Source organism: Sycon ciliatum, chromosome 11 (assembly GCF_964019385.1).
Source record: "Sycon ciliatum chromosome 11, ocSycCili1.1, whole genome shotgun sequence".
NCBI classification, from domain to species: Eukaryota; Metazoa; Porifera; class Calcarea; order Leucosolenida; family Sycettidae; genus Sycon; species Sycon ciliatum.
Window position 1 is genome coordinate 22,873,854 of NC_088653.1, and position 26,000 is coordinate 22,899,853.

Consider the following 26,000-nt stretch of genomic DNA (forward strand, 5'->3'; position numbering starts at 1 on the left):
AAGAGTCGAGATCAAAATTTTAAAATTGTTTGCCTGGATGTGCGTTCAAGCCGATTTCGGGAGAGCCCCCCTATGATTTGGGTACTATGTGAGTAGAGTAAGCGTTGTTAGGCTGCTCTTGTTGAAGACTAGCTGGAGGCCACACTGCAATGCTTTCTATTTTACTTGACCCAGCGTACCATATACAAATTATGTACTTTAGTTAGGGGTGAAATGATTATGTGGTTTATTCGATAAATTAGTCGAAAAAATCTAGTCGATTACGATTTTTCTAATCGCTACAGCATTTTCGTACGACATACAATACAGTACGACGAAATATCCGGCATGTGCAGTGTGTCTACATGACTTTACTGCGTGCAGCACATGTACCAGAGTACGAGTGGATGCGCGCGTGCAGCGCTCACAGCGAGTTGCTCATGCTCTGGATATACACTACACGCGTAGACTCTACCCGGTAGATCTACCTGATGTACTCTCTAGATCTATTGTATGACACGCGGCTCTTTTCTCTGCACCGTGCACTGATTCGTACCCGCGAACTTTCGTTCCGGTTGCTTCACGGAACTCACTATTCTGGACAAGTAGCCTTCAGAATCAGTTTGTGCCTGTGCGACGGTCGATGTTTCCTTTATTTTTGTTCTCTTCGAAGTTCCAAAATTGATTGTAGTTGATGCAAAATGGTGAGTTTTTTCGTCAGTGGTGCTTGATCGATAATAATCGATAAGTAATCCATAAGTCTTGGATTAACCGTTAAGGAATATCCCGTAATCGTTTCACCCCTAACTTTAGTGTTTAACAGTTGTAGTACATGTACCATACATATTTTCGATTTCGACAGCGAGGCGGAGGACGCTCTGCATGTGAAACAGTGTTTCTGACTCTACCAACCAGTTTATGGTTGCAGCCAGGAATACTGTGTTCCCATACAGTGCGTCCTCTGCCTTGTAACATGCTGTCATTGTGAAAACATGTTTTTTAAAGGGGAAGCAGGGGCGTAGGAGTAGTTTTGGAAGTGGTACGACCAAAGATCGGCGCGGCCGAAGGCCGTTTTGGAGGGGGTCCGGGGGACCTCCCCCGGGAAAATTTTGTAAAAAAGACGCAAAATCCTGCGTTCTGGGAACTTCTGGCACAGTTTATAAGTCATAGAATTATTTCACGGGCAGAAGAGACGTGCATGGACATGCACAGATGCATGGCAGATCTACGAGTACGAGTCTAGAAAAAGGTCAAAGTCTGATGCGCATATGCATAGATGGATCCTGATTTTTTTATTACGGTTTTGCACGTTCCGGACGGACCACACTTTTCGAAAAGTGGTACGGCCATGGTCGTACCAGTCGTAGCGGGTGCTACGCCCCTGGGAAGTATACCCTAAAATCAAATGTTCACCAGTTGTAGTCTTCGGGGTGCCGAGTCGAATGGTCTTGGTCCGAGGAAGCCGAGACGCTCCCTTCCTACTTTATTCCCGATAGAACTCGCGCTTTTCCACCGAAACTGGGTAACTGCGCCCTACTAGATGCGGATTTGTATGCAAAACGTCACTAAAAGCTCCATTTCATTCTTATAAAAGCACGGATGACCGCGACTGGCCCATGTGCTGTAGCGAGAGTACCCCCCCCCCCCCCCCCCAGAGCGTACAACTCGACTATGGGTGCTGTTGTCTCGACAGAATTTCCAGTTGACGTCATTTTTATGATGCAATGTGCACTGTACATGTATTATCAGACGTATCCTAAACCTGTGGAGGACAAAGCCCTGTTTCATCCTGTACAAATCAGTGCAAAGAAAACGTGTGATGTGTTGACACCCCGTACAAATGTCGTAAATCACTGGTGCAAGGAGCATTGCATCATAAAAATGATGTCAACTTGAAATTCTGTCGGGACAGTAGGGTATGTGGCAGTTGCACACTCTTGCGGGTTATTTACTCTTGGCTGTAGTTTTGGACGCTGAGTCGACTGGTTTCGGTCCGAAAAGGCTGCGATGCAGCGTTCCTCCTTTATTCCCAATCGAACATGGTTGAACAAGCGGTCACGTGCTCATGCGTACACCAGTCGCCTGGTCCCCGGATCCCCGTGCGCCTGCAGGCTGCAACTTTTACACCAAGGTTCAACTCAAAGGTTCAAAGGTTCAACTCAAAGGTTCAAAGGTTCAACTCGAGTGACAGGAACGCGCCCAAACAGGCTGTAAGTTGTAGCAAGAGTACATAACCCCCCAAGAGTGTGCAACTCATGATACCAAGAGTACATAACCCCCCAGAGTGTGCAACTCCACTATGGCCGGTGTCAAGAGTGCATAACCCCCAAGAGTGTGCAACTGCCTGCACAACCTCTATGCTGTGCTGCGACGGCAGAACTTCACATCACGTGACATGGTTCAAAAGGTTATGCTTGCAAACAGTGCAAAGTGACCACAAGAGAGTTGTGCCCAAAGCTGGGTTGCGTACAACCCTGTATCTATCATGCACAGAGTGCAAATAATGTGTACGGGTTCATCACGTGATATGAAGTTCTGCCGTCGCAGACCCCATAGCTGGAGTTGCACACTCTTGGGGGTTATGTACTCTTGCCGGTACCGGTGTGCTGTCCCGACAGAATTTCAAGTTGACGTCATTTTGATGATGCAATGCGCACTGTACACGGATTATCAGACGAATCCGGAACCTGTGGTTGACCGAGATCGATCCTGTACAAATTATTGCAAAGAAAAACGTGTGATGCGTTGACACCCGTACACATGTTGTAAATCACTGGTGCAATGAGCATTGCGTCATAAATAATGACGTCAACTTGAAATTCTGTCGGGACAGCAGGGTATGTGGGAGTGGCACAGGGTATGTACTCTTGATGATACCCTTTCTTTGAGATCCGCCGACGGCGAAAACTCACATCACGTGGTGTAGTGTCGCAGTTGTACGTTTCCAGCCCGCTTTTAGCGAGCAGCGGAGTAATAAAAAACGCTCTCTGACAGAAACTCACTGCGTGTATGCAAATCCCCAGCATGATCATGGCAGATTTTCGGATTGCGCGCACGCTATCCTTCGTTTGTACGTAGTGCAAAAGGTACCTGAGACACGTGATGTGAGTTGTTGCCGCCGGAGACACACGCTCTGCACTCTATACTGGGCATGTGCGTGCGCCTATACGGGCGTTTACACGGCACCTGGGTGCGTACACGGGCAGCGGGCGTTATACTGGGTGGGCGTTAATACGGGCTTTTACGGTGTGCATGCGTGCGCCTGTGACCATGTGTGTGTGTGTGTGTGTGTGTGTGTGTGTGTGTGTGTGTCCCATATGGTGCAGTGGTATGTGCAGCGATTTCCAATCGATAGGTTGCGGGTTCGATTCCCGACGATTATGGTCACACACGTCTTTCTTCTCTTTCTCAGACTCTTCCTGACTTTTCTTTCATTCTCCTGGTTGGTTACCAACAGCCAGTGCATGCCGGAGTATGTGGTGTGATGTGTGTGTGGGAAAAAAAAAAGAAAAAAAGAAGAAAAAGACCAAAAATAGGGATTCAAAAATAGGGATTCACTGGCCAGAAAAAGTCACTTCAAATAGCTGTATGGTGTAGACCAGGCTGAATAGTGACGGTCAATTCTTCAGCCTTGCAAGCTGTTGAATGGTGCAATCCCAGCACAAGTTGCTATGGCTTCTGCCGTAGCATTGCTATCATCGCCTCCGGCGATGGGCGTCAAAGGTCAAGGTCAAGGTGTGTCCCATATGGTGCAGTGGTATGTGCAGCGATTTCCAATCGATAGGTTGCGGGTTCGATTCCCGACGATTATGGTCACACACGTCTTTCTTCTCTTTCTCAGACTCTTCCTGACTTTTCTTTCATTCTCCTGGGTGGTTACCAACAGCCAGTGCATGCCGGAGTATGTGGTGTGATGTGTGTGTGGGAAAAAAGAAAAAAAAGAAAAAGAAAAAGACCAAAAATAGGGATTCACTGGCCAGAAAAAGTCACTTCAAATAGCTGTATGGTGTAGACCAGGCTGAATAGTGACGGTCAATTCTTCAGCCTTGCAAGCTGTTGAATGGTGCAATCCCAGCACAAGTTGCTATGGCTTCTGCCGTAGCATTGCTATCATCGCCTCCGGCGATGGGCGTCAAAGGTCAAAGGTGTGTATGTTTGTTTCTTTATTTGATTATATATGTGTGTGTGTGTATGTGTGTGTGTGTGTGTGTGCACGCGTGTATGTTTAGCGTGGCACACGTGAACATGCCGATTTGAACGTACTGCTCAGCTGACCTCCAGCAGCGCTGCGGCACCTAATCCACGTGCAAAGAAGAAGGCAGCAGGAGGAGGGGGCGGACGGGTGGGGTAAGAGCGGGGAATGTCGGGCCCAACAACCCCGACCGGGCCCGGCACCGACCCGCGCAGCATCTACGCCACAGCGCTCGCTCAGCAGCAACAGCAGCAACAACAACAGTCCTTGGCGTCGGTCGGCCCCGATGGCAGCGTAGCCGCGGGTCCTGGCAGCGCTTCGTTCGATCTCGACTTCCGCGTGTTCGTTCACCTGCTGACTGAGGGCCGCCTGCACAAGGACAGCCAGTACCATGGCGTGCCGCTGTTGCACTATGCGGCTTTTCATGCCAGGTGAGTAGCGATTGTCATGGGAACTAGATCAAAGATGGCCGTGCATGCTGTGCGGTAGAATTGGCACCATCAAATTCACCGAGCACAAACTGGACGTGTATGGTGCTGGACCGTGTCGCAATGGGCAACAGGCAACCACGAGTGATGTGTCGGAGGTTTTTACAAACTGCTGCAGTACTCATAATAATTATACACTTGTGTGTACATAGTGCAGGCCCGGCGGAATCAGTCCGGTTGGTCAGGTCATGGCCGGACCAACTTTTTGGCCACCAACGTGTGTGTTACTGCTGAGGAGGACATTTACATACCCTCCATATCATACACAAACTGTATGAAAGTCATGTGTATACCCTCCATATCATACACAAACTGTATAAAAGTCATGTGTATACCCTCCATATCATACACAAACTGTATGAAAGTCATGTATACACCCTCCATATCATACACAAACTGTATGAAAGTCATGTGTATATCCTCCATATCATACACAAACTGTATGAAAGTCATGTGACTACCCTCCATATCATACACAAACTGTATGAAAGTCATGTGTATACCCTCCATATCATACACAAACTGTATGAAAGTCATGTGTATACCCTCCATATCATACACAAACTGTATGAAAGTCATGTGACTACCATCCATATCATACACAAACTGTATGAAAGTCATGTGACTACCCTCCATATCATACACAAACTGTATGAAAGTCATGTGTATATCCTCCATATCATACACAAACTGTATGAAAGTCATGTGTATACCCTCCATATCATACACAAACTGTATGAAAGTCATGTGACTACCCTCCATATCATACACAAACTGTATGAAAGGCTAGGGTATGGCCGGGCCAATCAAAAACTGCTTCCACCGGTACTGTAGTGCTGCACAGGGCTGGTGGTTGTAGCAATGACGGTAGTGATCAGGTGCACTGGACATTTTCAGAGATCGTTAGTCCTGTCGCACAGTGGCGGGGTTGCGACTGGGAAAATAGTGTTACCAAGAGTCCATAACCGTGTGCAAGGCGCGATAGGGTCTTGTCACGACTCGTTTTCAACATTACGTCATTTTCATGATGTAATGACTTGGCCTTGTCTAGTCTGCGGCCAAGCCGCGTATTTGCACATCACGTAAAGATGACGTAATGTTGAAAACAAGTCGTGACAGGGATTTGTGTGGCGTTGCACACTCTGGGGGTTATGGACTCTTGGTATTACTAGTACTTCTGAAGTACTTTGTAAGCAGTTGTTAATACATGCTAAGTTGCTAGGTTTTGTGAACTTGGTGGGCTGCTGTTCATATTACTGTTATAGTAAACACACGAGGTCAAACCTCTTATACACACACACCATACTTGTCAACCATACCGGTTCTCCCGGTATTATACTGGGAAACTACGGTCACTACCGGCATACCGGGGATTTTTGACTTTGATCGAGAAACTACCGGTATTGGCACTGAACCATGAGTGTGCATAAAAAGGTTGTTTTGTGGTGTGACAAGGGCACTTGCGGCGCTGCATTTCACAGAATCAAACGTGTCGGGGCGATCTGACAATAGAGAAACTCAGGTTTTGGTCCCCCAATGAGCAATGGGTTAGAAATGAATTAAAAAATGCCAAAACATGCCAAAAAATTGCGGAAAAATACGTAAAAGTAATCAAAAATTGCCCCAAAAAAGAGAAATTGGCCGAAATTGGCGAAAACCAGAAAAATAAGGGAAATGAGAGAAAATTAAGGGGAACTGGGTGTGCGACTAAGGTATTTGCTTTGGCTGGGTTGGCAAGTATGACACACACGAGGTCGAACCTCTCGTTTACACTCAGCACACAACGATAACCAGTTTGTAAACTAGTGATAATTAGAATGAATCAAAATATACTACCACTCCGGGGATGCCTTGGAGAACCTGCTCAATGGTGCGCTGCCAGATGGCGGGAGCGCTGCTCACTCCAATTGGCAACCGGGTGTATGCGTACAGGCCTCGGTGCGTTGTGATTACACACAGCTTCTTGCTGGCGTCGTCCAATCTGAGTTGTGCATACACCTGGCTGAGGTCTAGCTTCGAGAAGGTCTTTCCACCAGAGAGTTGGGCAAGAAGATCGGTCGGGTTTGGTATTGGGTGTTGGTTGGCCTCGATGTGCTTGTTCAGCGTCACTTTGAAATCGGCACAGAGTCAGATGGCGTCGTTTTTCTTGCGCACCACGACAACCGGAGACGCCCAATCAGCTTGCTGTACTGGCTCGATGATGCCTTCACGTTCCAATCTATCTAATTCGGCATCCACTTTCTCACGCATGGCATACGGGACTGGTCCTGCGGAGCAGCATTTCGGCTGTGGGTCGCCCTGAAGGCGGATGGATGCTGTGTGACCTGTGACAGTGCCCAGCCCTGCCCTGCCTCGAACACAGACGGATACTCGGACAGCACATCAGCACATGCATGAATCGAGCCAAACAATGCTGCCGAGTTCAGCTCAACCAGTTGCGACCAAACAGGGGACGATTCCCTCTCTCAACAATCATCAGGCACTGCTGGCAGCGCTGGGATTCGTACGTTACATCTACAACTGCTTCACCTACGGCGAGGTAGCTGAACAATAAGGTTTGTCTTCATCGCCGATATTATATAGTGAACACACGAGGTTTGAACACACGAGGTCAAACCTCGTATACACACACACACACACGAGGTCGAACCTCTCGTTTACACTCGGCACACAACGGTAACCAGTTCGTGGAATAGTGATAATTAGAATGAATCAATTACGTGGAGCATGCGCCAATAAGAACAAGGAGCCAGCAGGGCAAGAGAGCAGAAGAGAACGGGGCTAGAGAGACGGAAGTCGACGTGTGCTTCATGTACTCACTATGATTGTAATGAATTACTAACCATTGAAAGCTTTATGTCAACCACATTCAAATGACAAGTGTTAAAATATTCAAAACTCTCAGTGAGTGAGAACGTCTCAAGAAAATATACAAAAGTGTAATGCAATCAAACTACCTCAATGAATAACTGTCTTATTAACTGATACTCTGTTTACTTTGATATACAACAATGACGAAGTCTGAAGAGGGTGTTGAATGGTCTCTGCTGGGATGACGGCTACACCATAGCTCAGTGGCTAGAGCATCACTGGCTACAAGCGAGGGTCCCTGGTTCGAGTCCTGGTGGGGACAGTCAATTTTTTCTTCAGGCTTTTCCCGTTTGTGTCTTTCCCTCAAACTAGTCAAGATTTTATGACCTGGGGCTCCCCGCGTGCTGTGGGTACGTGAAGTGTGTGGGTACAGTGAGGGCTGCGTCCCACCCGCCTGTGTGGATTCACAAGAAGTGCGAGTTACGAAGTCTGAAGAAGATGTTGAACGGTCTCTGCTGGGATGACGACTGCACCATAGCTCAGTGGCTAGAGCATCGCTGGCTACAAGCGAGGGTCCCTGGTTCGAGTCCTGGTGGGGACAGTCAATTTCGTCTTCAAACTGCTCCCGTTTGTGTCTTCCCCAAACCAGTGAATATTTCTAAAGGCAAGATTGAAACCTACTGTAAGAGCAGACATTTTCGGTGGTGTAATATTTTCGGTATTCTCCAAAATCGGCGGTTCGGTGGAGGGAAATTTTCGGTAAAACCCGTTTTCCAGGTAAGTGTACTAGTACTACCAAGAGTACATAACCCCCCAGAGTGTGCAACTCCACTATGGGTGCTGTCCCGACAGAATTTCAAGTTGACGTCATTTTGATGATGCAATGCGCACTGTACACGGATTATCAGACGAATCCGGAACCTGTGGTTGACCGAAGCCGATCGATCCTGTACAAATTATTGCAAAGAATAACGTGTGATGCGTTGACACCCGTACACATGTTGTAAATCACTGGTGCAAGGAGCATTGCATCATAAATAATGACGTCAACTTGAAATTCTGTCGGGACAGCAGGGTATGTGGGAGTTGCACACTCTGGGGGGGGGGGGGGGTTATGTACTCTTGGTACTACATGTAGACAGTACCGGTTGTACCGAAATTTTCGGTACGTTTTGTTTTCAGTAAAACTTGGCGGCACCGAAGTTACCGAAAATAAAACACCACCGAAAATTTCTGCTTTTACAGTACTGTGAAAGCTGAAGTACCATATTTCACCGGTTGTCAGTCACACTCGATTGTGAGTCGCACCTCCATTTCCAGGTCCATATCATATTGTTTCAGTATACAGTGGAACCTGTCTAAGACGACCGCTCAAGGGACCTTCAAAACGTGGTCTCTGTTACCAGGTGGTCACCTTATCCAGGGTCATTTGACTGGAAATAGCATCCCTCGGTCCTGGTTTCAGTGGTCCTCTAGGACAGGTGGTCGCCTTATCCGAGTGGTCGCCTTGACAGGTTACACTGTATTCTCTTCAATAGTGATCATGCTCGATTGTGAGTTGCATCCCCTTTGTCGGCCGTGACGTTGAGTGTAAAACGTGTGACTTATATCCGGGGACTTATATTCGGGGAAAGAAGGTACCGTAAAGTACCGCCAGAGCGCCCCACCATCTCATCCTTTCGTGGTCGTATTGTGGAGGTGGTCTGCTGTCTGTAGGTCATACGACATGAACCTTGTACACATATTGCACGTTTTGCAGTCAATCCGTACCTTCAAGTGGACACAAGCTCCACATAAAAACCTGCCAAGTGTGACCTTAGTACACAAAGATTCTCACATCGTACACACTTCGTTGCACTCTGCCATACGATTTTCCTTTCTCTGGCTGTAAAATCAAGGTGGGGCGCTCTCGCGAGACGGGGCGCTCTGGCGGTACTTTACGCTATATGTATGTCATAATGGATTCAGAGACATCATTCACAATTCTCTCGCTGATTAATGCCTCTACAATCACCTTGTGATTATGAGTTATACATACATACATACATACATACATACATACATACATACATACATACATACATGGCATAATGGACCAACTACTACTAGTATCAAGAGTATAATATCAAGAGTATGTAACCCCCCCCCCCCAAATGCAGAGTTGCACACTCTTGGGGGGTTATATACTCTTACTGGTATATGCAAGCCTTGCCTGAGAGGTAACATGTTTTCACGGTGACAGCGCGAACACAGGCGAGGACGGTTTATAGTTGTACTTCAGGAGCACTGTTTCCCGTACAGTGCGTCCTCGTCTGTGTTCACGCTGTCGCCGTGGCAACATGTATGTAATCCAACACAAGCCGGAGGTTGTGATGGCAGAGCCTGGCATGAACACCCAGCGTGAGGGCGTACTGGGCATCCGGTGCAGCATCCGGTGTTGGTTTAATGGGAGTTCTGTGTGTGTGTGTGTGTGCGTGTGTGTGTGTATGCGCGCGTGTGTGTGTGTGTGTGTGTGTGTGTGTGTGTGTGTGTGTGTGTGTGTGTGTGTGTGTGTGTGTATGCACGTGTGTGTGTGTGTCTGTGTGTGTGTCTGTGTGTGTGTGTATGCGCGTGTGTGTGTGTGTGTATGTGCGTGCGTATGTGTGTATGTGTGTTGGCAGGCAAGATATCGTCCGTGAGTTATTGGCACGTGGAGCGTTGCTGACTAGCATGCCTGGGCGTAACCTCAGTCCACTACACTTTGCCTGCAATAAGTAAGTTATTTACGCATTGCCTTGTGAAGTTCATCCACCATCCATAGAGGGTTCAATTTGCCAATAGCAAAGAACGGAATACACGGACAGAAGAACGAGCAGTTGCTGTTTCGTAACTCTGAGTTTCATGAACTGTTCGGCGAACCTCAGAGCTACGAAACAGCGACTGCTCTGGCTTCTGTCTGTGCATTTCCGCATTATCAGCTAGCGTGCTCCGCTTGCCTCAACCGTGCTCAACGCACCAGCACAAGCCAGAGCTTTCCATACAGTAGACATGGTGGAAGCTGTGTTACGACTCCTTTGTTTTCCCTGTAAAATGTGTAAATTAATCTTTGGCTCTCCATCCGAGTAGTGTTATTACTACTTGGATGGCTAAAGCTGTGTTCACAACTGGCGCATGTACGTGTGAAACCGCGCGTTTGTTCGTATTTTTTCTGGCTTTTGGGGCGCCGTGCGTACGGAAACGCGCCGAACTGGAAATTCCAACATGTGGGCCTATTTAATGGAGTGACGTGCCCTGTGTTCATGTGTGTGATGCTCGGACTCTTGGCAATGGCCTCTATGTCTCTATATCTCATGCTGACTCAATGCACAAACAACAATGCCTCTCACCTCTGAGTCTTACTAGTACCTTATTCTCTGAGCGACCTCTCGCTCCCTTGCCGCTCGTAGAACTGGGCTCATGGCTGCTTCGGTGCGGGGTTTGCTGGCCACTATGGGCCACGATCATTTCCAGCTACTTAGGGCCCTCGGTCGTCGTCCCTCGGGCATTTCTAGACTCTCTTGGCTCTGCCAAGATCCTGCTCCGGCAGTCGACAAGTCTCTGACTCTCTTGGCTCCGCCAAGATCTTGCTCCAGCAATTGACAAGTCTCTCGTGGATTCTGCTCCAGCAGTGTCTACCCGGCCGACCCTGAATCTCTCTCTCCGTAGCCTCTCACTCCGCTGGCCAGCACTCCCCCGTACCGCAAGTTGCTGTGTGTTGTAGTTAATGTGTGTGTGTGTGTGTTTGTCTGTGTGTGTATGTGTGTGTGTGTGTGTGTGTGTGCGCGCGCGCGCGTGCGTGCGCGTGCATGTGTGTGTGTGTGGTCGTATCCGCACGTATGTGTGGTCATATCCGTGCGCGTGCGCACGCGCGTGTGTGTGTGTGTGGTCATATCCGTGTGTGCATGTTCGCAGAGATCGGAGGCTGTGCTCTGAGGACGAGCAGCTGGCCCGTGCCAACATCGTGCGCATGCTAGTATCCAACGCAGTGCAGCTGGATGTTCAAGAGAGTCGGGGCTGGACTGCGCTCAAGTTTGCTGTCAGAAACGGTCAGTGTGAACGGTGTGTAAGCGGTGTGTAAACGGTCGGTGTGCTCTGACGCCTGTTCTACAGTCCATTCATTGGAAACTGGCACCCTAACTTGTTGGTGTCTCCCACGTATAGTTGTAGATCTCGTGAAAACAACAGTACATCCTGCATTGTGTGACCCGTGCAATTACATACTCCTTGCCACACTTGAGGGCAGAAAAGTCCAAGAACAGGGAAATCGAAATTCAGCCAGGTTTTACAAAATTAGGACCGGTATGCGATGGCAAAATGTGTGGAGAAGCAGATCCCAAACCCAGATTTTTGAAGTTTAAAGTGGGTTTTTGATCCTCAATTCGGCCCAAATCAGACTTTGAAAAGCCAGCGGGACTGTTTCTGATGAATGGACTATAGGGCAGCGGTAACGGGCAGTTTGCTTGTGATGATAATCAACACAGCTCGCATCTTCCCTGAACCCGTTAGACAGGAGCAGGGTTGACGCATCTGTCAACATGTTTCCTTGGAAAGTAAAAGAAAAAGAAGAAGAAGAAAAGCAGAAGTGATGTTCGCATGTTCGCGTTACCGCCGGCTTTGCGATTGTGTTGAGAAACGCAGCCAGCTTGTGCTCATATGTGAAAGATGAGCGGCTGTTCTGTGGTGTTCCAATGCTGACACATGGGTGTTGGATACTACTGTCGTGGACATGGAAATCCGGTCGCACGTCTAGCGGCCCCAGAGCGCTGGCCATGCAGCCGTGGATAAGCGGTACGCCATCATGGTACGCACAATGACACATGCATTTATGCGCTGGTCGCATCGGATCAACATGACACGCAGCGTTCTGTACGCGCTGAGGGCGCCGGCCCCTGTCAATCCACTGGATTTCCGTGTCCGCTACAGTAGTATCCAACACCCATGTGTCAGCATTGGAACACCACAGAACAGCAACGTCATTGTACTTGTTTATTTGGAAAAAATATATAATTCGACGGGTTCGCGTACCGGGCAGGTCAAGAACAAGGAGTCGTACAACTCCCTGGTCAAGAACCACCTTTCCGTTTCCGTGGGACGCCACCACCCCATGATCAGGCATCAGATTACTTGAAAGGTGACTTGAAATCAATGTCACTAAGGGCGCGTTCGAATTGTCTTCATCAACTGTTCAAACAAATGTTATAAAGAGATTAGTTCCTTTAGAACGGTTTCTATCATTTTAGAGTTTCTCAGTGGAATTGTCATGGCGATGATGACGTCCGATCAGATCGACCATCTCCACGTAGTATGTGACGTAGCTATTCCAAACTCTTCGAAACTAATCCACCTTCCCATCGGATGAGGTTGTGGAGTTTCGAGGAGTTTCGAGGAGCTTCGTTTTTCTGAAGAGTCCAATAAGGCCACCTCTTCAGAAAAACGAAACTCCTCGAAAAGTCAAAGAGTGACAATTCGAACGCGCCTAATACATGTGTGCATTATGCGTTTGTTGTGTCCTGTTGTGTTAGGCTTGGTGAAGTGTGTTGAAGCCTTGTTGGATTGCAATGCCAATGCTGATCTGGCTGATGAAGATGGCTATAGTCCTCTGCATAACGCCGTCGTTGTGGCTAAGGATATGCCTGATGGAGAAGGTAGGTGTGTGTGTGTGTGTGTTTGCGTGCGTGTGTGTGTGCGTGTGTGTGTGTGTGTGTGTGTGTGTGTGTGTGTGTGTGTGTGTGTGTGTGTGTGTGTGTGTGTGTGTGTGTTGGCCCTGGGTTCCCAGTACCCAGTTGCCGAGGCTGGTTGGTAAAATAACTCCAATTTCACTTCAAGGTACCAGTGCATCTAGTGTCTGCTTCTATCAAAGCAACGTGCTGTCTATACTGGTTACCCCAGCAAGTGTAGGGTGTGCATAGGTCTTGGCCGTTTTATGCCGATGTACTCCGTGTGGTGTAGACCAGGTGTGCATTGGTGGTCCATTCACATGGCTTCGCCAGTTGTGTGGATTAGACAGTTATCTGGCGCAAGTCTTGATCTGTCTCATTCAGATCTTGTCGCTATCGTTGCTATAAGAGAAAATCTGTGGGTGCACATCCAGTGCATTTGCAGATTTGCGTGCTTCTCTTGCGACGGGCGTATACATGGTACATGGTACATGGTGCGTGTGTGTGGCCGTGTGTTTGTGCGATTGTCCAGCAAATCAACTGCATCTCTATAAATTGTGGCAGCAGCCTAAATGTCGGTGTATGAATGAGAGAGTGTGTGTGTGTGTCTCTCTCTTGTGCCGTGTGTGTGTGTTACTATTTTGTGCTGTGTGTATGTGTGTGCGTTTGTGTATGTATGTGTGTGAGTGTGTGTGAGTGTGCACGTGCGCATGTGTGTGTGTGTGTGTGTGTGTGCGTGCGCGTGCGCACGTGTGCGCATGTGTGTGTGTGTGTGTGTGTGTGTGTGTGTGTGTGTGTGTGTGTGTGTGTGTGTGTGTGTGTGTGTGCATGCATCGTACAGGTTTCCGTATGCTCCAGTTATTGCTGCGTCGCGTCTGTGATGTGAATGCTGTGAATGATCGCCGGCACACACCGCTGCTTCTTGCATTGCTACAACGTGATCGCCGCAGTGCGGAGATGCTAATGCACTACGGATCCGATCCTAACTCCATGGACGCTGATGGTGAGTGACCTGGGACTCTGTGTGTGTGTGGGGGGGGGGGGGGGGGAGGGTTGTGTGTGTGTGTGGGGGGGGGGGGGGGGTTGTGCGTGTGTGTGTGGGGGGGGGGGGGGGTGCGTGCGTGTATGTGTGTGGGCATGATGAAGAATCTGTCAGGGGAAAGCATCGGCATGGTGACGTAGAATGTTTGCTCATCGACGGAGAGTGATAGTTCTTTGAAGATGGCTGCTGTCTCCGTACAGGGGGAGGAGAATTGCACACTTACCAACCATCTTGATTTGGCCGGGACCGTCCCGATGTCGCAGGGGTGCTACAAGGCACCCAAAAAGGCACTACATTTTGTCGCATGCCTCAGCTAGGTTTGTATACATTTTCATACTTGGGTATGTCATTGTCCCGATCTCAGGTTTGCAAGCAGGTATGGAACAGGAAAATACGAGTTTGCCAACGTGAACTACAGTAAAACCTGTCAAGGCAACCACTCGCATAAGGTAACCACCTGTCCTGGAAGGCCACTGCCACCAGGACCAAGGGATGCTATTTCCAGTCAAATGACCCTGGATAAGGAGACCACCTGGTAACAGAGACCACGTTTTGAAGGTCCCATGAGCGGTCGTCTTAGACAGGTTCCACTGTAACTGTCTTGCTTCAAAGTTGATATTGCAGGACTCCAGGTGTCCCACTGGTGCGGTGTTGGCGTTTTCTCGTTGGGTACAGTCGACTCCACTTATAACAAACTTGCATAACAGTTATAGAGAATTTCGTGATATAGCGAACCGTTGTCCATGTCCCAGTTTGAACCCACAGTATAAGTGCAATTCTCTTATAATGAACTTTGGCTATAAAGAACTAATAATTATTCTTCTGCACAATAGTGTTTGTTATATCAGGAGTCGAATGTAATTTTTGTAGAGTACAGGGCCAGGTACAGATGCACCCGAGTGTCTCGATTCAGTGGAGCCGACACGGAGACTTTTGCCACTGTGTACCGCGATGCGAAAGGCACGTCCGTAGATCGAGCAGCGTGAAGTGTCACCTCTGCTCTTGTCCTCCCTATACATCTCTCTTTTCTCTCTCTCATTATTGCTGTTCATATCACCTTTACTGTTGTTGTTCAATGTTGCTGCTGCTGGTGGTGGTGTTGTTCAATGTTGCTGCTGCTGCTGTTGTTGTGTTCATTGTCGTCATTGTTGTTGTTGTGATTCCAGGCAACACACCACTGATTCTGGCGTCTCAGACTGGTGATGACAATCTCGTATCGGTGTTTCTGGCACGCGGTGCTCACGTCAACCTGGTCTCGTCGTGTCGCCAGCGTACTGCACTGCACTATGCCGTCGAGGCCGGTGTCAGCAACATAGTCAGGTTAGTGGCAACTGGCTACACTACTGTCGGTGGCCGAAGAACTAAGGTGGAGGGCGGTCAGCCTCCTAGCCTAGGCCGCTCTTATTCTCATGTACTACAGTCTATGCACAGTTGAGCCGCCGTGTACATTGGTATGCTGTGCTTGGTGAAATTCTAGCCTGGTTGTTGGAGGTCAGCCTTCTAGCCTAGACCGCTCTTATTCTCATGTATTACAGTCTATGCACAGTGGAGTCACCGTGTAGACAGGACCGCCGGAAGCAGTTTATGATTGGTGCGGTAGTATCAGTGCCTTTCATACAGTTTGTGTATGATATGGCGGGTACACATGACGTCCACAGTAGAAAACAAGTGTTGATGGCCGAAAAGTTGGTCCGGTAATAACCTGACCAACCGGACCGATTCCGGCGGGCCAGCTATACATTCGTATGCTGTGCTTTGTGAAATTCTAGCCTGGTCGTTGGAGGTCAGCCTCCTAGCCTAGACCGCTCTTATTCTCATGTACAGTCAACTTCGCTAATAACGACTGCGGATATAACGACAATTCGCGGATAACGACAGAATTTCCATGCCCAGAGCAAAGTCCCATCCCACTGTAATACATATAATGAGACTTCGGGTATAACGACACTTCGCGAATAAGGACACCTTTTTGATGCCGCGCCGAATGTCGTTATAAGGGAAGTTGACTGTACTTTAGTCTATGCACAGCTGAGTCACTGTATATACATTGGTATGCTATGCTTGGTAAAATTCTAGCCTGGTCGTTCTTCAGCACTCGACAGTAGCTCCCTACCATGAACCGACCGATGGCGCACGGAAATTTTTTTTCGGATGATAAATTAAATTTTCTGTACTTTGTTCTGCTTGGTGACAGCCAATCCAAAGTGCACATTTGGTGACTTGCACTTGCACAGCCTTTGTGACGTCATGAGAATGGTGTGCATGGTGCTGATGGTCTGCGTTCACGGAAACAGCCATGCAATGGGAACTGGTCTAGGGTGCCAGCTTTGCACTTTGGGTCGGATTTCACCGAGCCAGTTGTAGTGTGTTTGTGTGTGCGTGTGTGTACGTGTGTGTGTGTGTTCGTGTGTGTGTGCGTACGTGTGTATTTGTATTGAATAGGTTTCTGCTGCGACATGGAGCTGATGTGTACATCCGTGACAACATGGGAGACACACCGTTATCCCTGGCGTCCGGCAACCTGCTTGACCTGATAAGAGGTGTGTATGTGTGTGTGTGTGTGTGCCCGCGTGTGTGCACACATGTGTGTGTCCACGTGCGCGTACGCGTGCGTGCTTGTGTGAACATTCGTACTGCTCAGAATGCACATGCATGCACACACACACCATGTGCACACACATATTAACTGCTAGAGAAATAGAAGATGGATTGTTGCTGGTGAACAGTTTCCTTCTGGCGAGCTTGAGCCAGCGGTTTGTCGAGAGTGAGTGACGGATCCAGTTGTAATTTCTTGGACAGGGATGTATCAGCAACTCCTCCGACGAGGCGATCGCGGATCATTTCGTCGTGCTGTTGTTTGAAATCACACCATTCGGCTAAACGAAGCACAACAATTCTCTGATACATTCCCTTCAATGGATTCCCGGCTGCTGTGATCTCTGATGAAATCTGGCCCACTCGTATACGAGATGTCGTTTTTTTCTGTAGTGGTCCGCGAATTATTCAAATATTTCTGGAACGCAATGATCGTGTCCGGGTCTGGGAGGTGAAAGTGGGTGAGCAGGCAGTCAGCCTCGTCACCCATAGCATACTAGAAGAGAGTTGATTTGCACTGACTGTGGCTGTAAATGGAGGCCAGAGGTGAGCCGGCACCTGGTAAAGTGTTTACTCCGTTTCTCTTGAGCATCTGCGCGTTTCAAAGCACAGAACGGATCGAAACAGAAAAGAAGAACTTGGGCATGCCGCGCAGACTCGGAGTGCCATGTCGAATGCCACTCGTCGAGTGCCACGTCGAAGGAAGCTCCATGTTGCAGGCGCCGTATTGTTTGGTCGGCATGGTTGCACGTAACCACAGGCAACCCGCTAGTGTGGGTTACATATGATCAGGCATGTAGGGGTAGCGCAAGTGTGCAGCGGAGCATGAGCATGCACTGATGCAGTAGCAAGGCAGGAGATTTTAGTAGCATAGTTTGAGTGGTAGCATGCACCAGTGTGCACCCGTTAATCTGCATTATTACTATATTAAATGCTACACGCACACGAACACGCACACACGCACGCACACACACGCACACATACTCTCTCTCTCTCCCCCTGTAGCTGAGCACTAGTTTCTGGATGTGTCCGCCGTAATTGTTGTATTGTGTAGCGTGTGCGGCCGTGCAAGCGGCCGAATCCGGTGATTCCGATCGTCTGAGTGAATTATACCGGGATGGTCTGGACATTAACGCTGTGCATCTTGCTAGCAAGTCACCGCTGTTACATCACGCTGCATGTGCTGGTCAGGTAAGCTCATTGGGTGGAGGTGATGATGTAGTATGTCGTGTTGTGTGTGTGTGGTGTGTACGCGGTGTTGGTGCATGCGCGTGTTGCTGTGGTGTGAAAAGCAGTCGTTCGTCTTGAGCTCCTCATGTCCAGTTGTGTTTCGTCGTCGTGTCAATAAAAACAGTCTTTCCACGTGCCTGCCCCCCCCCCCCCCCCCGCCTAAATTTCGACCTATGTTCAACATGCACATAATGACCATGAATGACATGCACCAGCCATCCTACACATAATAGATATGCGGCCGTGCACCTCCCATAAAAGGGGGACCAGCTACGCCCCTGGCGCATGCTTGCGCCTCTCACTTTACAAGGCTCTGTGCATGATGGCAGTTTAGTGTCGGGTTTGGGCCCGTGTACGTGTGTGTGTGTCCGTGTCCGTCCGTGTGTGTGTGTCCGTGTGTGTGTCCGTGTGTGTGTGTGTGCATGCGCGCGGGCAGGCGGGAGGGTGTGTGTGTGTGCGTGTGTGCGTGTGTGTGTGTGTGTGTGTGCGTGTGCGTGTGTGCGTTTGATTTTCTACATGTATGCCCCACTATGTACTCATCTACACTACCGCGGCATGCATTCTCCACTGCAGCCCGACGTCGTTCACTTTCTCCTGCGTTCCGGTGCGTTTGTGAACGAGCCCAACTCCGAGGGCAACACGGCGCTGCACTATGCGTGTGTGTCTGAGCTGCCGCATCGTAACTATGCCGAGACGCTGCGCCAGCTGCTCAACAGTGGCGCGGACATCAATGCGCGCAACGACCGCGGCGATACTCCCCTGCACTTAGCCGCCGAGTGAGTTTCTCAGTCTGTATTCTTACTGCCTGCATGTACTCATTTAATACAGTCAAACCTGTCCAAGACGACCACCGCTCAAGGGACCTGCAAAACGTGGTCTCTGTTACCAGGTGGTCTCCTTATCCAGGGTCATTGGACTGGAAATAGCATCCCTTGGTCCTGGTTTCAGTGGTCTTCTGGGACAGGTGGTCTTCTGGGACAGGTGGTCTTCTGGGACAGGTGGTCTTCTGGGACAGGTGGTTGCCTTGACAGGTTTTACTGTATTGCCATAGGGTGGTTTCACATCAGTTTGTCATGTGACTAAATGTGTTTTTGGAGTTGAGAAGTGAAGTTTAAATGTGCAAGTGGCTGCGTTGGAGTTTGCGGACAATTAGAAAAGTTTATAGTACATTGCAGGTGAATATTAAACTAAAGGTCCATCTACAAAGCCCTAAGTGTCGTCAGTGTTGCTGCCTTTGTCACACAGTACTAGCCCCCCCCCCCCCCACACACACACATTTGGTCCCCGGGGGAAAGGTACTATCAAGAGTAGATAAACAAGAGTGTGCAACTCGCGGATGGGTAGGCCCACGGCGGAATTTTTTGTTGACGTAATCTTTTCGACGACGCACGCGCTGCGAGCCTTTTGGAGAGTTTTCCCTCGTGCACTTGGCCGGGCTTTACACTACGAGGTCGGTGCCCAGCACGTGCTCTCACACTGCTCTGCGGCAAAATCCGCGTTTCTCTGAAAAAAGGTGACGCCAACAAAAAATTCCGCCGTGATTGTGCAGGAGAGATCCGGAGTTGCACACTCTCTTGCTAATCTTGCTAGTATTATGCACAGGACTATAGTGATTGGACCCCCAGGGGACTTTACTATGTGAGCCAGAGCACGCTAAAATGTGACCACAGACCAAAAATTCGATTTTCAGTTTTTTGTTCTAAAATGATCCAACACACCTAATGTTCACTGTCTGAAAGTTTTGGATTGATCGGACATGTCTAAGTGCTGCTATAATGGTATTATATAGAGCGCTGTTGAAATGGTGAATTTCTACGTACAGCAATGGGATTGTCATTTTTGCACACAGTTGATATGTCCCTTGGTTCATCCTTTCCCCGTCAGTTCCTCTGTCCAGGGTCTTATAGCATGAGCTGACAGGTACTCGGCCACATCCAAAATTTCTATAGGCAGCTGAGCTGGGTGTCCGAAATACCTCCTGTTCAGAGCACCACTGGAGAACCGCCAGCGAAAACACCGTCAACATCTGTAGATGACCGAAGAAGTTGGCACTCCACGTCCTCTCCATCACACTCCACCTGTAGTTTCAGATATACAGTATACACTGCTGCACAGAGTCTTCCTCAACATACTCGACGTTGCACTCATATTTCCCATACCAAAGCCCATCTGCACACGGTTTTCTCCGCTCACCAGAGAGTACTGCTTTCGCTGCCTACTGCTCGTGCTTGCGATGTTCCGCATAAGGGTGCTCAAATTATCGACTTGAGCAAGTTGAGGGAGCAGCAGAGTCCATTGATTGTTTTTCCACTTGCAACCAACACTGGCATTCTCCCGGATATGTGCAGCGATGTCCATTCTGGCCAAATCATCGGCCGACTCAGCTCCCAAGTCAGTGTCGATGCCAATCGCTTGCCAGGTTGTCATCAGAGTAGAATTCCTCGTTACTGCAGATCGTGGGACTACCGCCATCAATTCTTTTACGCTCGATGACAGTGTCGCCCTCAAATGACTCGTCGCTGTAGCCACCATCGTCTTCTTTCTGTTTCCGACCCGAATCCTCAAATATTTTATCTTGCGCATAGAGTGCGAGGATGTTGTCTTCTTCCGCTCCACAGTACATTACTACTACTAGGCTCTTCCGTCGATACATCGATGACGATCAGTTTTAGGCGACTCAGCGCAACATGGAATACAAACTCAAACAAAATAAACTTACTTGCAACAAAGAAATGCATCCGGAACAGTCTAGTCGACCGAGGAGAACAACAACAGCGACTCGCGTTGCACTGCACTTCGTTTTTTTTTGCCGCGGAATTCAAATCGCGATTATCTCGACTTTTTCAAAAAAAGCTGTGGTCATGTTTTAGCGCGCTCGGGCTCATGTAGTGTTTGTACCTCCGGGGAACTTTACTATGCAGCAGAATGCATCACTTGGTTTGCGACTCGTCGAAAGCAGCTGTTACCCCTCTGGCTGAACAGTCCCGAGGCACTCTCAGAAGACAGGTTTGCAGCTTTGTGGACGGCTGCTTGTTGCTGCGGCCTGCCATTAGTGTTAGTGGTGGACTACTCCCCACGCCCTTCTCCTTGCACCACACAACAACACGCTGACTCATCTGGGCTTGATAGGTATAATTCACAAGAATGGTTTCACGAACCGGTGGCGGAGAGAGCGGGGGAGAAAGACAAGGAAATAATAAACGACCAACAGCTATAAACAGAGAAAGGGCGAACACATCGAAACGACCAATGAGCGACCAGTACGCACGATACATGTGACCAGAACCAAGACAACAACACCGTGGACGAATCACACCACTCCCTCGCACCCGAACCTGACTCGCACAGCGCATGCTCCACATAGTCCACGCATGCGCAACAACTAGTCGACAAACGCACTCACACAGGCAGAAGCAGATCCACACACTCTGACAACGCATACACCACATATACCACGTCATACGCATCACACCCATATACTGCACACCACGTACCACTCCCAAACAGACAGCAGACCATATTTGACACCGGACAGGACAAGACAGCGAGACCAGAGACAACAACGGGTGTAAATAATAAGCGTATCGAATTTCGCAACATTAGTGTCCAGGGTATTGTACCATTCCAATCCTTCTGGGATTCATTCCCTCCATCTTTCGAAGTTGGTGAACGAGGGTTTGGTGGAATCGCTCCATGAGACCATTTGACAGTGGATGATAAGCGCTCTGCAGATGTTTTGCTTTATCTCCAAGTCCTTGCATAGCAGCTTGTTCGTGTCGTTCACAAACTCTCGGCCTTGGTCCCTGACGATGGTGTTCGGACGTTCGGGCAGCCAAACCTTGATGGCTTTAAACAACGCACTCAATGACTGCACTGTAGACACGGTCAATGCACACTGATAAAAATGCGTGGTCGTAGTTGTCAGGGGTTGTGTGGAATGTGTCGTCGCGGTGGTTGATAGGTTTGGAGTGTTAGGCGTTGGCGGGTTGCCGTTACAAGTTCCTCCGCCGAGGGAGGGCGTGGCGCAAAGTCGAGATGTCGAGATGTCGACGCACGGCACCCAGGCGCGATAGAGATATTCACATCCGGATTCAAACTAGGAGTAGTCACACAAGAGCTAAAATTAGCCACTCCACTGGGCGGGAAGACGGCCCGTCGACGACACTCGACGCAGCTACAGGGGTAGGGGAGCCAGTAGGAACACGTGTAGATCAACTACTATTGCTCTGACTACTCATACCCGTACCTGTGGGAAGCGACTCCTCCACCCGGACCCTGGGATTGGCGACAACGATGACGGAGGCAGCCGGGCGGGACGGACGGCGACGTGCCGACTCCGCCTGACCCGAGGCTGCAGGGGCGACGGCTCTGACTGCCGCCTGGACCGACGAGGCGATCGATCAGTGCCTGAAGGGTGGTCGCCTGTTGAGCTTGAGAACACCCGGACGCCGAAGCCGGCGTGGCAGGGGGTGCCGCAGCAGGAGCTTGGGCGCCGAAGAACAAACAGGCTAGAATTTTAAAAAGGTACATGATACCGGTAAAAAAAGTTGTTTAACTTAAACAGAAAAGTTCTTTAATAATTAACTTAACTTTACATGAAACCCGCCTGTAGATGATGGCTCAGCCGTGGAGAGGTTTCTAGATGAAAAATAAGAACAGCCTAGGCTACAGCTCTTAGCCCGCGGTTCTTTGCAACCAGACAGGACTCTAGTGTTATGCAGTGTACCTGCCTTGCTTGCACAAGACAGGTACACTCATACTGTACGTCGTTTATCCGAGCGGTCCGGGACCGAGCACTGGCCGTAACTTTTAAATGTCCGTAACTCCGAATCTCATACATTTTGATGGGGAACTTCCATAGATATGGCCAAGAGTACATAACCAAGAGTGTGCAACTCCTATCTCGAGCTGCGATGGGTTCACCCACGGCGGAATTTTTTTATTGCGTCATCCTTTGGCTGAAGTATGATCAGTGCGTATGCTTTCCCGCGCATTTTTTTGTAGATAGGGTGAGAGTTCACCAGGTTCAGGACACATCGATCTATCGGCCGTTGTTCTGCTTCGACTACCGTAGCTATGACGTACAAATTCTTTGTACTTTGATCTCTGGCTACGCATGATGGCATCAGCGAGCATATGATAGGAACGCTCTCACCATCATCAGAACTGATCGTCTCCTGGAGTTGATGACAATCTTGCTGGCGTTTCTTGGACAGACACACCCGCTCCAGATGGCCAGTCTTGTGGCAGTGTCGGCAGCGAGTGTCTTTGTGCTTACATGCAGTGGCCAAATGGCTGGCGACACCACAACGATAACATGCCTTAGACTTAGTAGTGGGTGTTTTGGACTTGGACTTTGACTGAAATTTGTGCTTGTCCGACGAGTGCCTCGTCCGCAACTCGTGCACTCCGTCATCTTGGACTTGGTCCCTGGCGCTCCCACTGGCCTGTAGAGTACGAGCAAACAGACCTGCCGTCTCCTCCGTCAACGCCAGTTGAAATACGTTCTGAAATGACTTTACGTCGTCGTCCGGCTTTGACAAAATAAATTTGCGCGTGTCTAGATCGCGCAGCCCAGCCACAAACTGATCACAAAGAGCTCTGTCCAAATGATCGCCGAACTTGCACTCTACAGCACAGCGCTGGAGTTTATGAGAATAATCAGTAACACTCTCCGAGGGCCCTTGAACACATTGACGGAACTTGTGTGTCGCCGTCGTCCGTGAGGTTTTCACCTTGTAATGTACTTTCAGCTTGTCAACGATCTCGGAGTACTTGAAATCCGTCGGGTTTCTTGGCAAGCACAGGGTCTTCAACGTCGAGTAAACAGTCTTCGACAGTAGAGAAATAAGGTAAGCCGTCATGCGCTTGTCAGCTTTCGCCTTATCCGCGTTTGACGCACTGGACGCCACTTGTCCAATTTCATTGGCAATGAAAAAAAAATTTAGTCTTTCCTGGTATTCCTCAAAGTCTCCGCCGTCGAACGGCTCTATCGTGGCCTTTGCCATGATGCAGAAATAGCACAGCTACAGGTAAGTAGCTAAATACACAGTAAAGTAAAACGACCAAAACAAATTCATCCCATTCTCGTCGCCATTGTTGTGTCGGACCTCACTAACACACAAACAGTTCATAGAGTAGTGACGGACAAAAAAGACCATGTTGTTATGACGCATGCTCAGTATGATAGAGAAAAGAGGAGTCATCATATTATGAAGTATGACGTATACATAGCATAAACAGCCGCCAAAGACTGATGTTTTTAGGAAATTAGAGGCCACATGCCACGTACTGCTCTTTTCTCTCCGAAATTCAACACTTGCAAGCCAGATATGAAAGAAAGAAAAAATCATCTGTCACACCACCGGGACTCGGAAAGAGCAGTACGTGACATGTGGCCTCTAATTTCCTAAAAACTTTGAAATTCTCCGTGAAGTCCAAATTTGAAATTGCAGACTGATGTCATAAAAAAATTCCGCCGTGGGCTGGGGGATCGTCGAGTTGCACACTCTTGGTTATGTACTCTTGATATGGCATATGACGTCACTGTTTCCACAACAAGTGACGAAAGATGTCTTATTGGATGATGATCAGTTTTTACTGTTGTCACTGTTCTGTCCTGCTGTCATGTGTGCTTGTTTACGCCATTGTTATATAGTTCAGCACAATGTTGTAGCGTAAGTGCAGTTTGGCGACGGAATCTCATCTCTCCTTTTTTTTGTCATAGTCACACCACTATTCACACCTTGTTTTCAGGCACATCGGTATTTTTTGTTTTGTGGGTGTCTTTAGTTACACGTGTGTGGGTGTGGGTGTGATTTGGAGTGTGAGCTTGTGTGAGTGTGAGTGTTGGTGCGAGTGTGAGTATGAGTGTGTGTCTAAGTGTTTTGGCATCCGCATGGGTATGTGTGTGTGTGGGTGTGTGCCTGTGCTGAAAGGATGGTGCAATTTTATCACGTATGGTGTAGTTTCGTTCCACTTTACGTTGCCTGTTATAGGTCCACCTCACTTGTTTTTCTCCTCAATCCTGATGATGGCTCCTGGCCGAAAATTTGATTGAGAATTATTGTAATTTGCAGCAAAGAGACCACTTGGATTGAAGATGGTGTGTGTAAGGGTTTCCATTCAAGTGACAAAAGAGTAGTAATATTTCCACTAAAACTCGCCCAAAGGGTACCCGGTAGACCGAAGTGCCTGTAACTTCGGAGTCCGGATAACCCATGTATGAGTGTGTACAGTACCGCCGCTCGCCGAAGAACAAACAGGCTGGAATTTTACCAGGCGCAGGGTACGCGTCTGTACACGAGGGCGCAGCTAATATACACAGTTCTGCATGAAATGTGAGAGCAGCCTAGGCTGCAACTCTGAACCCGCAGTTCTGCGGCACCAGGCAGTACCGTAGTTAGGTTGTTGTTAGCTATGGGCAGGTGTAAGTAAGTGTGTGTGTGTGCATGTGTGTGTGTGTGTGTGTGTGCGTGTGTTTGCATGTATGTGTGTGTGTGTGTGTGTGTGTGTGTGTGTGTCCCATATGGTGCAGTGGTATGTGCAGCGATTTCCAATCGAGAGGCTGCGGGTTCGATTCCCGACGATTATGGTCACACACGTCTTTCTTCTCTTTCTCAGACTCCTCCTGACTTTTCTTTCATTCTCCTGGGTGGTTACCAACAGCCAGTGCATGCCGGAGTATGTGGTGTGATATGTGTGCGAAAAAAAATATGAAAAAGACCAAAAAGTAGGGATTCACTGGCCAGAAAAAGCCACTTCATAGCTGTGTGGTGTAGACCAGGCTGAATAGTGGCGGTCAATTCTTCAGCCTTGCAAGCTTTTGAATGGTGCAATCCTGGCACAAGCTGCTATGGCTTCTGCTGTAGCATCGCTATCATCGCCTCCGGCGATGGGCGTCCAATGGTGGGCGTCCAATGGTCCAATGGTGTGTGTGTGTGTGTGTGTGTGTGTGTGTGTGTGTGTGCGTGCGTGCGCATGAGTGT

General features: G+C 48.9%; 2 protein-coding genes across 2 annotated transcripts in view; one reads left to right on the top strand and one right to left on the bottom strand.

Moving 5' to 3' along the window:
* LOC135827393 (putative ankyrin repeat protein RF_0381) overlaps window positions 1-18,788 on the top strand; it is a gene marked incomplete at its 3' end in the record, with an annotated part of 19,212 nt that extends 424 nt beyond the window's left edge. Inside the window, 9 exon segments of the mRNA XM_065339887.1 lie at window positions 4,209-4,602; window positions 10,131-10,223; window positions 11,401-11,534; window positions 13,011-13,133; window positions 13,987-14,148; window positions 15,354-15,507; window positions 16,630-16,727; window positions 17,837-17,973; window positions 18,586-18,788. Coding sequence (XP_065195959.1) covers window positions 4,340-4,602; window positions 10,131-10,223; window positions 11,401-11,534; window positions 13,011-13,133; window positions 13,987-14,148; window positions 15,354-15,507; window positions 16,630-16,727; window positions 17,837-17,973; window positions 18,586-18,788 — 1,367 coding nt within the window.
* Window positions 18,789-21,411: 2,623 nt separating this feature from the next.
* LOC135827192 (uncharacterized) lies at window positions 21,412-24,020 on the bottom strand. The gene is made up of 2 exons (XM_065339720.1): window positions 23,168-24,020; window positions 21,412-21,440 (listed from the first exon to the last, which is right to left on the bottom strand). The coding sequence occupies exons 1-2, from the start codon at window positions 24,018-24,020 to the stop codon at window positions 21,412-21,414; spliced, it is 882 nt and encodes a 293-aa protein (XP_065195792.1).
* Between the last annotated feature and the right edge of the window lie 1,980 nt (window positions 24,021-26,000).

What these genes read in the sequence shown, in the direction of transcription:
- LOC135827192 (XM_065339720.1), bottom strand. Translation starts at nt 24,020, where the DNA reads ATGGCAAAGGCCACGATAGAGCCGTTCGACGGCGGAGACTTTGAGGAA. An exon ending in GACGATCAGTTCTGATGATG is followed by an intron (nt 21,441 to 23,167) that starts GTGAGAGCGTTC and finishes ATGCGTTGTCAG; the next exon opens with AGTGTGTGGATCTGCTTCTG.